This window comes from Leptonotus elevatus, chromosome 16 (genome assembly GCF_054856555.1).
Source record: "Leptonotus elevatus isolate MCC_2025b chromosome 16, RoL_Lele_1.0, whole genome shotgun sequence".
In the NCBI taxonomy this organism is placed as follows: domain Eukaryota; kingdom Metazoa; phylum Chordata; class Actinopteri; order Syngnathiformes; family Syngnathidae; genus Leptonotus; species Leptonotus elevatus.
Genome location: NC_141254.1, coordinates 19,674,250 through 19,688,632, shown reverse-complemented (window position 1 = coordinate 19,688,632; position 14,383 = coordinate 19,674,250). Strand labels below are relative to the sequence as shown.

The window sequence follows — 14,383 nt, the reverse complement described above, 5'->3', positions numbered from 1 at the left end:
GTGTACTCTGGACGCATTAGATGCACAAAATCCAGACTGGGGGAGGGGGGGGGGGGCATATGTAGCCCCCCAAGCACCACCACCTGAAAGACGGCTTATTACCGGCTGTCATTAACAGAAATGTCATCTGGGTGAAAATTGAAAAAAGTACGATTCTCTGCGTGTGAGAAAAGAGATCTCAGTTGCCTTTTGGAATTTACATGAGAACAAAAGTAAACAGGAGTGGGATGCAGAAACTTTATTTATTCTTGTCATTTAGGAGGAGTGCGATTAAAAAAGGGCAATCCGGCAAAACGGCTTCCCCCCCCACATTCCAAAACCATACACCGAAAACTTCAAATTGTCCAATGGGATTGGTTGTCTGCCTCCAAGTGTCCTGTGATTGGCCGGTAACCAGCCCGAGGTGTTCGGATGGTCAAAAGTTGCCGTCTGCTCGCTTTGACTGCATTTTGTTTCTTTTTTTGTAAATTAGGTCAGCATCTGCCAAAGAGTTTTCAAATCAAGCATTCGAGCAATTATCACAACTCATGGTGAATAATGACAGTAATGGACATAACATGCGGTGGGCGTGGCTTCGGGTGCAGAGACGGTCGTTCAGCAACCAGAAGGTCGGCCGTCCCCGAGTCGTGTGTCCTTTTGTCCTTGGGCAAGGCACTTGACAGGCCAATGTGCTGCTACTCACACAGGAAGGTGCGAATGTTTGGCGGTGGCGGGAGGGGCCGTAGGCGCGCACTGGCAGCCACGCTTCCTTCGTCAGCCCAAGGCAGCTGCGGCTACTTAAGTAGCTCGCCGCCACCGCAGTGTCAATGTGCGCCGATGATGTATTCGTTCCATTGTAAAGCGCTCTATAAATCCCATGCATTACTATTATTATTATTATTATTATGCAGAATGATTTTATCCACTTGTCTTTAAAAGGCGGGTCCTGACTTGGTGAGTGACATGGGTGTCAGTACGAGTGTCGAGTGGACTGGCTGTCGTAACGGAATAATTGCGGTCATTTCTTCTCTCCCAGAAACGTACCGTACATTTGCCGGCCCAGACCGGAACCCTCATCCAGATGAAGAAGGTCCGGCCTCTAGACAATGTTGCGCTCCAATAAGGGCTCTTGCCGGATGATGCGCCGGAAACCGAGCCGGCTGAGGTCCACCGTGGCGAAGCCGCCGTCCAGGATGAGCTCGGCGACGGCGCGGCCCACGGCGGGCGATTGCTGCAGGCCGTGGCCGCTGAAACCCGTGGCAAAGTACATGTTGCTGATCAGCGGGTGCGCGCCCACGATGCCGTTCTGGTCCAACGTGTTGTAGTCGTAGTAGCCCGCCCACGCGCTGGTCACCTGGCAACACACCACACAGCGGCGCTCAAACAGCGGCAAACCGCTCTTTTGGGTCGCAGCAGCCCGGGTCACAATTTCCTGGTGTTTGGAATCCAGCTGGAACCCGTTTGCGCTCGTCAACACGATGGGGTAACGGCAATTATGAACGAGGGTCCCGGCTCTACTGTTCTTGCTCAAATACATTTCCCGCACAAATGCAATTTATAGTCGCCAAAAAACGTTCGTACGCTGGAACCGGCAGAACACAACCCGTGGTTGTGGGACGTATGCCGTGGTTGTGGGGCGGTCCACTTACCTTCAGTTTTTCAAAAGCCGGAACGCGATGCGCCAGCTCGGGCCAAATTTTGTCCTGGAAGAACTCGTGGTCCACATCCAGATTGCCAACATCTGGCTCCTCCCCCTGACACAACACAAACACACGCTCGGGTTGGCTTCGGGTCCTTCAACGTTTCCTGTCATGAGCTCCCAATTTCTTGTTGACGAGTAACCGATATCGGTTTTGACGGGGTATCGCAAAAACAAGTCTCCCAAAATGGCTGACCACCCGTCCAACGTGTCCGTCCTCTTACAATCGTCAAGTCCACCTAATATGGCGTCAACTGGTGAAACTGGTCTTGGGTTGTCATTTTGCTTAAGCAACACAAGTGAAGAATTTGCCCAAAATGGCTGCGTCATGCCAAAATGGCTGACTTCCTGTTCTGTTTGGGTCATGATGAGTCTTTGCGACTTTTTCGCGCATCCTGCGAGGACAGACATTCGCAGCCATTGTTGCGTCCGATGGCGAAAGCGGCGTCGTGTCCCCGTCCGACCGAAGAGCAAACGTTTCCCCGATGAGGGTTTGAGCAGCAAACCTGGTCGGGCGACCTGCCAGCGATGTAGTTGCCTCCGAGCCCCTCCCTCCTGAAGTAAACGCCCGAGTGGTCTATGAGGAAGGGCGTGTCCAGTCCGGGACCTTCAGGACAGCGGAAGACGTAGACGAACCTGCAACGCAAACGCCACAACTGTGAAGATTTGCCGTCCTCACACGTGGCAGGATTGCACTTTTTTTTCCCGCCACCTTTTCCTGGGTTCCACGGGGAGCGGGATTCCCTCCACGGCGCCCTCGGGTCCGAGCCCCACGCCCAGCATTCGGGCCAGTTTCGCCGAGAAGGCCCCGGCCGCGTTCACGACGACGGAGCATTCCACCGGCTGGAACTCCAAACTGCTCGGCATGCGCACCTGATGGCCCCGCCCACAACCACCGCCCCCGAGAAATGACAGCACGTGCTTTAAAAAAAAACAAAAAGCCTCGTGCTTCCCACACTCACTTGAACGGTTTTGATCCTGTGATACTCCAAATATTTGTCGTCCTCCGTCCTGGCCTGATTGATGGAATATCTGAAACCTGGCAAAGGGACGCCACGTTAGCGGCGTGCTGACGTCAACGCGGCGCGAGGCGAGCGTTTGGCCACCGGTGACTTCTCCGCAGCACGGGACGACGCCCAAGGAGACGGCCTTCCTCTTCAAGGCGCTCAGCAAAGACCACGGGTCGAACCAGCCCTCGTTCTCCAAACCTCAACGCACACACGCCAGCGCTTGTTACAGCTCAAATATCGCAGGACGCGCATGGAAGTCATTTCATGCCGAAAGAAATACATTAAAAAAAAAAAATCGATTTATGTAGAAGTGATTTCATTTGTAAACATTTAGTAAGACGTACACCCTTTTAGATTTAATATCACAAAAAAATACTGAATTCAAAAATGAAATATACTTTTAAATACCTCCTGGGCGTGGTTCAAATCAAAACTTATTTGTTAAATAAAAGAAGAAAGAAAGTGATTTAACACATAAAAAAATATTGATTGGACATTTTACAAAATGCACTTTGAATGCATACGTTTGAAATGGACACATTTTAAAACGTACTTAAATAATGTAAAGAAATACACAACGACGAGACGTTTTCGACAAATGTCTATAAAGACAAAGTACTGACCATACGAAGCAAGCTCCACATCTCGCGTGTTGATCCAAGGAAATTTCTCTTTCAGTTGCGTCGGCGAGAGAAGCGTCACTTGCGCTCCGGCGGCGCTTCAGAAGGACAAAGGTGGGACAAAGGTGGGACAAAGGTGGGACAAAGGTGAGAAAACGGCCAACGTTTGCGCGTCTTGGAACGCAAACTGTCAACGAGAGCTCACGTCTGCGTCTTGTGGTTCTCCTCCATCAGGTGCGCCCCCTTGTGGCTGGCCAGGAACAAGTACCCCGCCTGGTTGAAGTGCACGTCCACCGCGTCCTCGTTCACGATGCCCAAGTGCTCCTGGGAAAGGTTAAAGGTTAAAGGTCAGCGCCACACGCGCCTGCTGGCCGGCGGGATGCCAACCGACGTTGATGTTCCGCAGGAAGTCGGCGGACGCCATGGACAGGCGGATGTTCTCCGGCAGGGAGAACTGCTGGCGGATCCCTCCGGCCGACAGCACCGATGACGCCTGCGAGTACTGAACCGGATCACGCGGGACCGGTTACATGGCGGTAAGAAGGGTTCGGCCGCGTCAACAGCATCGTTTCCCTTCCGGTTCCGTCCGACTCACCGAGCTGTCCTTCTCCACCACCACGACTCTGAGCCCCTTGCCCGGGCGGACCTTCTCCTTGGTCTTGATCCAGTAGGCCACGGACCAGCCCACCACGCCGCCCCCGACGATCACCACGTCGCTCCTTTCCGGCGGCAGGCCCGGCGTGATCTGCAGCGGGTTCCAGGAGCTGCCCGGAAGTGCGTCCGACAGCTTCTTCCGCGAGGCTGCAAACGTGGCCTCCAGATCTGCGAGCCAAACGGGCACATTTGAGCAGCAGCACTTGGGGTGAAGGTCCAAGTCCACAGCGCACGCGTGGAAGTCATTCGGCCTCACTCTCTCACGTTCATATTTGAATGGCGACCCTTGTTTTGGCCTTCACGACAGATGGCGTCGAACCTTTAAAGAAGTCCTTCCTTCGCGGCGTCCCGGTGCTCAAGGTTCGGCGCGACGCGGCGAGTGCACGCGGTCTGAAGGTGAGCGGAACCCGGAGCGCGCGCACATTTGCACGCAGGCTGCGCCACGTCGACATCGCGTTAGCGCGCACTCTCGTCCGCAAGCTGGACCCGAGCTCGCAAATGTGCCACAAACATACTTTGGTTGCGGTAGAAATGTGGAATTTGACAGCAGCGAGGTCAGCCGGAGACAATGCTGGACAACTTCCCCACGTTAGTTTCTTCAAAATAAAGGCACTATTTTGCGCTCCACACTCTCTGGAGCGACATTCCCGTGGAAGACTCACGCTTGAAAATATCAAATCATTTGAAAACATCTCAATAAGAGACCCGAGTCACGGGATGTGGTCCAGAATGAACAATTGATTCCCAAAAGTCACACACGCAATTAAAAGCTTAACTTACTTTGAAAATATCGGCACGGAACTGTGCTAGTACTTCCGCAAGCTTCAGGTCACGCGTAAAAGGAGTAAAACCTCGTCACGTGACCACGATCGACCATTCAGCGACAGTCTCAAGCGGGGAAAAAATAAGTACGAATATGAGCGATTTAAATACAAAAAACAACTTGCAAGTTCTTCTAGAAAATTATTCGGTGAGCAGCAGCAAGGGCAGAGCTCGGGAATCATTTGGTGATCTCACCCATTCCAACCTTTAATGCTGAGCGGCAATGGGTCCCATTTTTAGAATCTTTGGTATGACCCGTGGGAAAAATACAAATCGGCAATAATATGTATCCATAGTCAGATTTTTCCAGAAAATAAAACTTTGAATTAATGACACACTTTTTTTTTAAATGATTATTGGCCAGCATTGTGTAGAAAACTGTTCATTGAGCTGATTTGGTGGAATGTTTGATGTCTGGCACTTGTCAGCTTGTAAAATAAATAAATAATGAAAACAATGCAATTCTTACTTTACATTTATGAGATGATAATAAATTGGGGATGAAGCAATTCATGTGTTGGGCGGCAGGGGGCAGCAGAGGGCTAGCTATTAATAGATGGGCCACGATGAAAGAACGTGCCACTTTATTAGGTACGCTTGCACAAATCGGTGCAATAATTCGAAACCGCTGCCAGGTCACTTACCAACTGTCAATCAAAATAGCGCATTTGCCGAGTAAAGTAAAGCAGAAAAGAAGAACCGCTCGGCCGCTGGGGTGGGCGTGGCGTGGAGGAGGCTAAAAATGGCGGCGGCGGTGGCGGGCGGCACGCAAAGAAAAGAGCTCATTAGCATCGCAAAGCTCCAAATGTCACTTTGGTCCTCGCCGCTGTCGTCACTGCGAATGCGAAGCGGATGAGAAAAGTGCGCGCGTTGGATTGGCGCTCTTATCGACATTGTCGCTTCGTCACGTCCTTCAGGCGCCATCGGGACGATCCGCCGGCCGGGACGAGAGAAAGTCGCTTGCGTTGCACTCGACTGAAATCCCGCAAATGTTGCGAGCAGCGAGCGAGCTGCAAACCTGCGTGACGATATTGCGCTCTGAAAATATGCTAACGCGACAAACGCAAGCTAACAATTCCTCTTCCATGCTTGGGGCCAAAAGGACCCGAGTACGTCTTTGTTCTCCGATTAAAACCTTGATTTTCTTCAAACACAAGAATGCAGCTTCTTTTCTCGAGTTTTTTTCCTCTTTCTCAAAAATGGTGACTTTGCGAGTTGCATTGCCGCTTTTCACTCCAAAACAAGCCGTTGACACGTCCTTGTTGTTTATACTTTCAACCTCCCTCCATTTTGTTGTTGTTTTGAGCGGAATACGCTGCGGACCACTAGATGGCAGCACACTATTTTGTCTGCCAATGTTCATTTAAAAGAAGAAGAACAAAACCAGGGAGTATTTTTAGTTTTTGCTCGAGATGTTTGAACGCAAACTCTTCTTTAATCCTGCTTTCTACGCCTACAGAAAGACTTTTATAATGCGTTTGTATTTTCAAGTCTATCATCAGATGAAAGTTCATTCGTGTGGAAAAAAAGAGGAATTGGTCGGCGACACTTTAAACTGTACAAAAAGTATTTTCGTTTGAATCGAATCCATTTTGTAACAACACAACTTGGAAAAACGCAATCACTCAGTGGGTTTCCATCCAATTGTTTGGAATTTTTTAAAGCCAATTTACTGAAAATGCGCAACTTTTTCCAATTTCTATCGTTTCCATTCAGTTTTTATTTTTGCATTTCTTGAAAATTCTAATCCAAATAATGAAAATGATCATTAGTGAGCAGCTCTAAAAATGTGCAGCTAATCGGTGTGTTTGATATCGGAATGGATATCGCCAATCTCACTCGTGGATAATCGGAATTGGCAGAATCAAACTATAATCGTAACGGCCCAAGTGGAAAGGTATGAGTATGCGTTCATGTATTGAGCAATAGATGGGTAAGTAGGTGGTAGTTGTAGGACAGGTAGCTACGTAGGTAAATCGATTGGACATTTCCTGACGCAATCGGAAGTGGGCGTGGCCAATGACAACAGCACTGTAAAAGTAATCTCACTATTAAAGGAGCTTTAATAGCTTTCCTTCCAAAAGTGCTTCACGTTCAGCAACCGCGCCTTCCATTTGTCATCCTCCCTCTCGCCGTCACCCTCCTCTTCCTCATCCTCTTCCTCATCCTCATCTCCAAATGAGAACCGGTCGCGCGCCTCGTTACTCATTCAAAGGTCAAGCAGGATCGCCATCACGTTGACTGATGGACGCTCACCAGGAAGCGTGCGTTGAAATGTGCGCGTCTTTGTTGATGCACGCACGCACGCACGCACGCACGCACGCACGCAGCCCCAATTAGCCGGACCGCGATCAGCCTCCGTCGTTGACGCGCCGCGCCGCCATCGTGATTGAACGCGGCAGCGTTTGGTTAAGAAGGAAAGGCGGAGAACCGCCACAGAATTTGCAGCTTTGACACGACAATCGTTTGATTCTTTTTTTCAAGTCTGCATCGAATCTCATGCAACCGATTAGCCCCTCCTCCAACAAAGGCTGCAAAACGCATCGAGCGAATACAATTCAGGAGATGGCGAGTCAAAGAAAATGATGAAGGGACATTTCCACATTCAAATAAGATGATTTCAATACACTGTCAATTTAAAACTGGGAAACAACTTCAGTGATGCATAACCACCAGTAGATGGCACCACTGTGCCAATTTTGAAAGGACGGGGAGAGAATGCCCAATTATGTGCAACCGACCTTCATTTTCTCTTCATTACAAAAGAACCACAAAAAAAGCATAATTGAAAGGAGAGAGTCTCTTTTTGGATTTGGTGAAGCAAATATCGGGTTCGGTATAGGGAGTCAATAATTACAAACAATGAGGCTAACACTGAGCGCTAAGCGGCCAACCTTAGCAAGTTAGCAAGCGCTGCAGAAAGTGGCTCCGAATGACACGTTTCTTTGGCCGGGTTGACTTTTGTCATCGTGAAGCGTCATGAAGCGTCGTGAAGCGCCGTGAAGCGTCATGAAGCCTCGTGAAGCGTCGTGAAGCCTCATGAAGCGTCATGAAGCCTCGTGAAGCGTCGTGAAGCGTCGTGAATCCTCGTGAAGCGTCGTGAAGCCTCGTGAAGCGTCGTGAAGCCTCGTGAAGCGTCGTGAAGCCTCGTGAAGCGTCGTGTCACGATGCTTCCGAGGGACTCGCCGGACTCAACACGTCTCACTGCCTGCCTCTTTCAATTCTTAAGTCCTTTTCAGACGGCTGAGCGGGTTTAAACGCAAATTGCTGGGAAAAGAAATGGAAAGGAAACTCAAACAAGTTCCCCAAATGTCGGTTTGAGCCAACAATCCAATTGGACTTTCATCGGCCGTTACGTACGGAAAGATTTGCCCGCCTCTACATTCTAGACAGTAGCGTCTTGACTTGCAAGTTCCATTTGTTTTCTGTTTGCTCATAACTCAATTGAACACATTTTCTTTTGTCTTTCGTACAGAAAAATAGCGCTGCATCTTAAAAACAGGAATTCAATCAAATCTTAATAACATGAAATAAAACAACATAGACAGATTGATCATCAATAGATCGATTGATCAATGGTGGATGTCCCAAAAAAGCACAAAATAGACACTTTACACAAAATACGCCACATTCATATAAAAAGAAGTGCGCGCCAAATAATTGGCCATCCGATTTGATGAGCTGATTTCGCACTTTCAAAATCGGCAAAAATCATCCCCAATTTTCATGAAATTTGCCATATTTTCAGATCTTTTTGTTGTTGTAAGCATTAAAGGACCAAAGAGGAACTTGTTAAATTCATATGCTTCATTTTTTATGTACATTTTTTAAACTTCCTTGTTTGCAGCAATATTGACTGACGATTTTTGGTTTGAACTTACTTGAAAAATCGTTTGAATTGCTTGTGATTGAAGCTTGCAGGCTGGATTTCCTTCCTTCCTTCTTTCCTTCCTTCCTTCTTTCCTTCCTTCCTTCCTGACAGAAGAAGAAGACGGCCGGCGTGGACAGCAAATCTAATCGGACACGTTGAAGCTCAGGTTTCATGCCATCCGTCATCTTGGACGGACGGGATAATCGGGTGAGGAGGCGCTCCAGGGAGAGGGGGGGGGGGGGGGGCTGTGGGGGGGGGTGTACTTGAGAGAAGATGAAAGGAAGAGAAGGTATTGTACTGAAGAAGCTGAAATCTTTTTTTCATGCCGTTCTTTTTTTTTTCCACGCCATTTTGGTGATGTTGATGGACTTTCCTAAAATGGCAGCGCTACACAAAATTTGGACACTTTTTCGTAACGACAAAAAGAAGAACCTAAAAAAATCTGGGAAAATACAATTGAAATCAATAAATCATTGACTCAACGTAACCGAGTGATGACGTTATTTCTTGCAAAAAGAACCGTGGAAAAGCAACAAAAGAAAAATGGTGTCCCACATTTATGTCATTTCAAACAATGCTATGTTAATGTTGACTTTTGGATTGCAGTGCTCGATTCTTTTTTGGAGACTTTTATTTTGTGTCCACTAGGTGGCACACGTGCTCACTCTCGCGACACGCGTTGCCACAAAACCAATTTTCATTTTTCTCTCTTCTGACAAATGTATAATAGAAGCAGCCAGCGGTCATAACGCAACGATTGCCATCCAGCACACGCACGCACGCACGCACGCACGCCGAGCACACGGCGCGCGACCTCCCGCTTTGCCCGGCGCGCGTGCCACAAACGACGTCCGCGTAATGAAAAAGGTGCAGATGGCGATGAAGCTTTGATGGCCTTCAGTGCAAACTCCTTCCTGCCTTCCTTCCTTCCTTCCTTCCTGCTTTTTAATTGGTTCCGAGCAGATGTTACGCAATCAAATGGTTTGGAGCTCAAAGTCTCATTGGATTCTTTTGTCTCTGCTTTGTGCTTTAGGCGGCAAAAATACAAATAAAAAAGGAAAAAATGAAAGAGAGAGAGAGAGAGAGAGAGAAAGAAGCTGCTCTCAGCTTTGGTTTCTTTTCATCCTGATTGGGTTTCCCGTCAGATCACGTGCGAAGAGCCACGTGGACGGGGCTAATTGCGACCGCCTGAAAAACGCTGCGCGTGTGTGCGTGCGTGTGCGTGCGTGTGCACGCGCCTTTGTCTTTGCCACGCGTGTTTTTACAGGTTTACCGACCATTGTGGGGACCGACTTGAAATTGCGGGAACCTTTTGGTGGTCCCACAAGGTCAGACCCCTTTTTGAGGGTCAAGACTTGCTTTTAGAATTTAGGTTTGAATTGGCTTATGGTTGAGGTTAAGGTAAGAAATGGTGGCAGGCAAACCTTTTGGGTGGTTAGGGGGCGGGGCTTGGAAATGCATCAAGTCAATGAGATGTCCCCACGATGATACAAAGACAAGTGTGTGTGTGTGTGTGTGTGTGTGTGAGCAGTTGTGTGAGGAATTGGAATTGAAATTGAAATTGTATTTTATGCACTTCTGCCATTTGTGTACAGATGCCTGACTGATCGTTGAGTTAGTTGGTTAGTCAGTGAGTAAGTCTGGTGGCTGGTGTGCTACTGTCATTCTAGTTAGTTCTAACATTTTCCGTGACATCATTAAAGTATTACCCGATGTAGCTAGTTAGTTCAATAATTTTCTTTGTGATCAATAAAGTATATACCTAACATGACCTAGTGAGTTAGTTAGTTAGTAGTGCTCGTCGTTTTCTTTGGGCTCAATAAAGTATATACCTATCTAACCTAATCAGTTGGTTAGGTAGTAAGTCAATATGTTAGTGTTAGTCGTCTGTGAGTAGACCAGGTAAGTAGTTAGCTGCATTCATTAGTGGATAAGTAAGTGAGCTAGTTTCCACAATTTCCCTCGGAAGAAGTACAGTATCGACCTAACTGCTTATTTAGTTAGTTATGCAGTAAGTTAAGGAGGTAGTGATCAAATCTTTTCCAACAGGTATCTATCTACCTGACCTAGTTCGTTATTGAGCTGGATAGCTAGCTTAGTTTCCAGGATTTCTTGTGCTATCAGGCAGTACCTGACCTAGTCAATAGAATTGTGAGTGACTTAGTTAGTCTGCCGGTTAGTTAGTTAGTTAGTTAGTGAGTTCCCAGAATTTGGGATCAACAAAGAATCTACCGACCATAACCGAGCTGACACAGTGACTCAATTTGGTCGTCATTAAGTCAGCAAATCAGTCAAGTTGCTCGTCTTCTCATAGTTCAGTTGTCATTTCTCCGACAATTAAAGTATCTTCTTACCCTAACCTAGTCAGCTAGTGATTACATCAGTTTCCAGAATTGACTTTGGGATCAGTAAAGCATGTATTTGTCAACGGGTAGTCATCAGTCAGTGAGTTGGTCGGCCGTTGCGTCAGTCAGCCGCCGGCAAGTGGACTCGGTTGCGCTCGCCGTGGCTGATTGCGGCGCCATCTCTGCACGTGTCCTCCACAGGTGGTTGTCACGGCGACCGCTCGCCCAGCCATGTCGCGCTTGATGCGCCTTGAAAGGAAATCAAACGGCGAGCGCTCATTGTTGCTTACGGTCGGTCGGCCCTCTGCGCCGCCGCGTCCCCCGAGGACGCCCTCGCGTCAATATCAAGTCGCTTGCAGCCTCTCGAGTCCTGCGCGACTAATGGGGGTCTCAAGTGCACGTCCCCCCCCCCCCCTCGGGGAAAAATCATGAAATCGCATGATATATTCGCACTGTTGCCCAATCATGGCGGAACTTCATGGAGTGGGCTTGTGTGCGTGGGGGGGGGCTTATGAGAGCAGGAGGAGGGGCCAGCTAATGAGTCGCCAAAGCCAAAGGATGAGATGTTGCCATGGCGATAAAGGAACCTGGCTGGGTCGGAGCGCAAACTCTTTCAACACGAGTGGCGCTCACAGTGCGGGGCTCGGATACGACCCCCGACCCCCGAGAACACGCACGCACTTTGATCCCCAAGACGCGGTTCCTTTGAGGCAGGCAATCTTCTGTAAACTTGTGAGACCGCGTGTGCGGGAACAAAAGAATTTGTGTCCCCCGAATACTATTTTCTGACCCGTGAACTTTTTTTGCGTCCCGGCTGCGCTGAACATTCACGTTGAGTATTCATTTATTATACGCGAGTATTTGTTGCAAGCTTTTGTGGCTCAACGCTGCTGACTGCGTTCACTTCCGGCATCGCTTTCTTACATCTGGCTTCGATAGACAATTTTTTTAAAATCTTTTTTTGTTGCTGACTATTCTTGCTGATTTTCCTCTTCTATCACGTTGCTATGGCATATTTCATGATTATTATATAGAACTATTATTTGAAATCCAGGACAGTTAAAAAAAAAAACATTGCTTTAAAAAAAAAAATTCAGTTGTATTTAACTTTTAGCTTTAATACATTTGCATTTCATCTTTCAAAAAGGTTTCCTTTTAAACATTGACTTGGGTACACTTTTTATTTGGGTCAGCGTTAGCGATGACAGCAAAATCAAGCGTGTCGACTTCCATGACGCTTGCTAAAATTGCTAGCAACATTTCAAATTGTCGTCGCACGCACGCACGCACGCACGCACGCACGCACGCGCTTCCTTTTCCGCGGAAGTCACACATCAACTTTTGGCGGCGCTCGGAGACGCCTCCGTCATTAAAAGCAGCAACGTTGCGCTGATGAAACGTCGACCGGACGGAATCTTGTTTAAATGTCCGCCACCATCGATCGCCTTCTACGGCAGAAGAATTAGCTCGGGACTATTTTTAGAATCAATCATGTTTCTTTTCTTCTTCTTCTTCTCGCAGCCAGCGACAGCGTTTGTGTGTGCGCGGACGCAAATGGCTCCCGCCAGAAAAGCAGCTCATGCAAAGCCGCCTGCGGACTTCTTGCATGTATTGATACGCGAGCTGAGCGCCATCGGCTATTGATTATCATGCGCGTGATTGGCCGCTATCGGCCAACTGGGGCTCGCTCTTCGCAAATGACTTTTCCCGACACCGTTCATTGATCGGGCCGCGCATGATTTGGCGCTCCTCATGATGATGATGATGATGATGATGATGATGATGATGATTCCGAAGGACCGTCGGCGTCGCAGCGGGGACGACGACTCGGCTTGATGTTCCTTTTCCAGCCGCATCCGCAGGACGTGAAAAGTGAAACGTTTCCGATGCGAGGCGACATGCTTGGGTTCGAGCTGAATCGCCTTTTTTGCGGCCCACTCCAAATGCCGCCTCTCGCTAACTTTGTGATCTATTTCCGGCAGCGTTAGCCAACACAAGCGGCTAATGGTCTTTGACGAGCTGCGGACTCTTCATCGGTTGTGTTGTTACTTGACCTCACGACCTCACGACCTCACGACCTCACGACCTCATGACCTCACGACCTCACGACCTCACTTTTGTCGACCGGGTACCGCTTCTAAAGGTTTAGCACTTTCCTGGTCTGTAAATGATTTGTCAGATGGGACACAACAAACGTGTCCTTTGAGTGTTGTCACGCCACCTTCGGAGTGCCACAGGGATGGCTGCTCTGCCCTGTACTATTCAGTAGCTATATGCTGCCACACTCTGTTATGCTGATGATGTGCAACCTTTCAGAACATGATCTTGTTTTTCTCTGTCTGCTGTTTTTTGACTTTTCAGTGCCGTTTTTTGCGGATGGGCGGAGCCTACTGCGCCCTCCGGTTTGCTGTAAGTCAACAAAGCACTTAAGCGCTGTCCAAATAGTCGCTCGATACCCAAATGTTGTCTCCTCGTTGCCGTTGCTGTTCTCTGGAGCTTTGATCAAAGTCGGTGACTCGGCAAAAATAAAACCCTTTTCAAATCTAAATCCGCTCCTTTGACTCGCCTTCCTCCTTTTAAGTGCTCAGCGTGGGCGGAGCTTGGCGGCTCGGCTGAATGGCGAGCTCTGATCTTTGTTTATCTGGAAGAGATGTTCCATGCTAACCGACATTCCTCCCACGCAAACACTCGTCGTCAGGCCTGCGGATTGTAAACACGGCCGGCGACCGCAAACGCGGCGCCGCGTGCCAGGCGGACGGCAAACGCGGCGCCAAAATCAATCACGAAATGAGCCAGGGGCTGATATTTGCTGTTGCGGGACGATCAGACACGACAAAGAGGGAGAATGAAAAGGATTTCTTTTCCTTGATGGCTCAGCGAAATCAAATGAGGATTTTCCAAACTTGTTCACACACGTGAATATATTTGCATAAATTGTCTAACAAGTCCTCCAACAATAACGACCATTTTGGTCTTTTGACAAAATACGACCAAGTGTTCCATTTTGTAGTTTAGCGACCTTTTCGGCCGTGTTAAATAGCGAAAGAAAGTCATGAGAAACGTTTAGCTTACTGAGCTAGCGGGCCGCTAACGGGTTCGCTAACGGGTTCGCTAACAAGTTCGGTAACAATCAGTCAGTTCAACGCTGGTCTTTGGTCTGGACACGCCGGGTTCGAGTCTTGACTTTGGATTTTTGTCCTATTCAACATGGCTGACAGAGGTCGCCAAACTAAAATACGCACAACGCTCGGTCGTCATTTGGCACCTTTTTCTCGTTTGGGCCAATCAAGACGCGTTTTGATTTTGACACTTTCGAAGGCTAACTGACAAACAAAACAAGAAACTGGTTTTGAAGGACGTGGACTGCGTCGGTCAAGTGGTTT

General features: G+C 48.4%; 1 protein-coding gene and 1 long non-coding RNA gene across 2 annotated transcripts; one reads left to right on the top strand and one right to left on the bottom strand.

The window, feature by feature from the left end:
- Positions 1–223: 223 nt before the first annotated feature.
- On the bottom strand, positions 224–4,554 carry foxred1 (FAD-dependent oxidoreductase domain containing 1). Its single transcript, XM_086057624.1, has 11 exons — positions 4,282–4,554; positions 3,904–4,130; positions 3,700–3,810; positions 3,514–3,632; positions 3,312–3,406; positions 2,785–2,886; positions 2,641–2,717; positions 2,391–2,551; positions 2,185–2,314; positions 1,629–1,733; positions 224–1,333 (listed from the first exon to the last, which is right to left on the bottom strand). Exons 1-11 carry the CDS (start codon positions 4,412–4,414, stop codon positions 1,079–1,081), a joined length of 1,515 nt encoding a protein of 504 aa, XP_085913750.1. The 5' UTR covers positions 4,415–4,554; the 3' UTR covers positions 224–1,078.
- LOC147161289 (uncharacterized) lies at positions 3,547–8,807 on the top strand. The gene is made up of 3 exons (XR_015090378.1): positions 3,547–4,170; positions 4,270–4,358; positions 8,699–8,807. It is a non-coding gene; the product is annotated as an uncharacterized LOC147161289 (long non-coding RNA).
- The last annotated feature ends 5,576 nt before the right edge of the window (positions 8,808–14,383 follow it).

Excerpts from the sequence above, each read along its gene's own strand:
- foxred1 (XM_086057624.1), bottom strand. The coding sequence starts at position 4,414 with ATGTCGACGTGGCGCAGCCTGCGTGCAAATGTGCGCGCGCTCCGGGTT. Across the intron at positions 4,131-4,281 it reads AAGGAAGGACTTCTTTAAAG|ATCTGGAGGCCACGTTTGCA; the intron begins GTTCGACGCCAT and ends TTTGGCTCGCAG. Across the intron at positions 3,407-3,513 it reads GAGAACCACAAGACGCAGAC|CGCCGCCGGAGCGCAAGTGA; the intron begins GTGAGCTCTCGT and ends GTCCTTCTGAAG.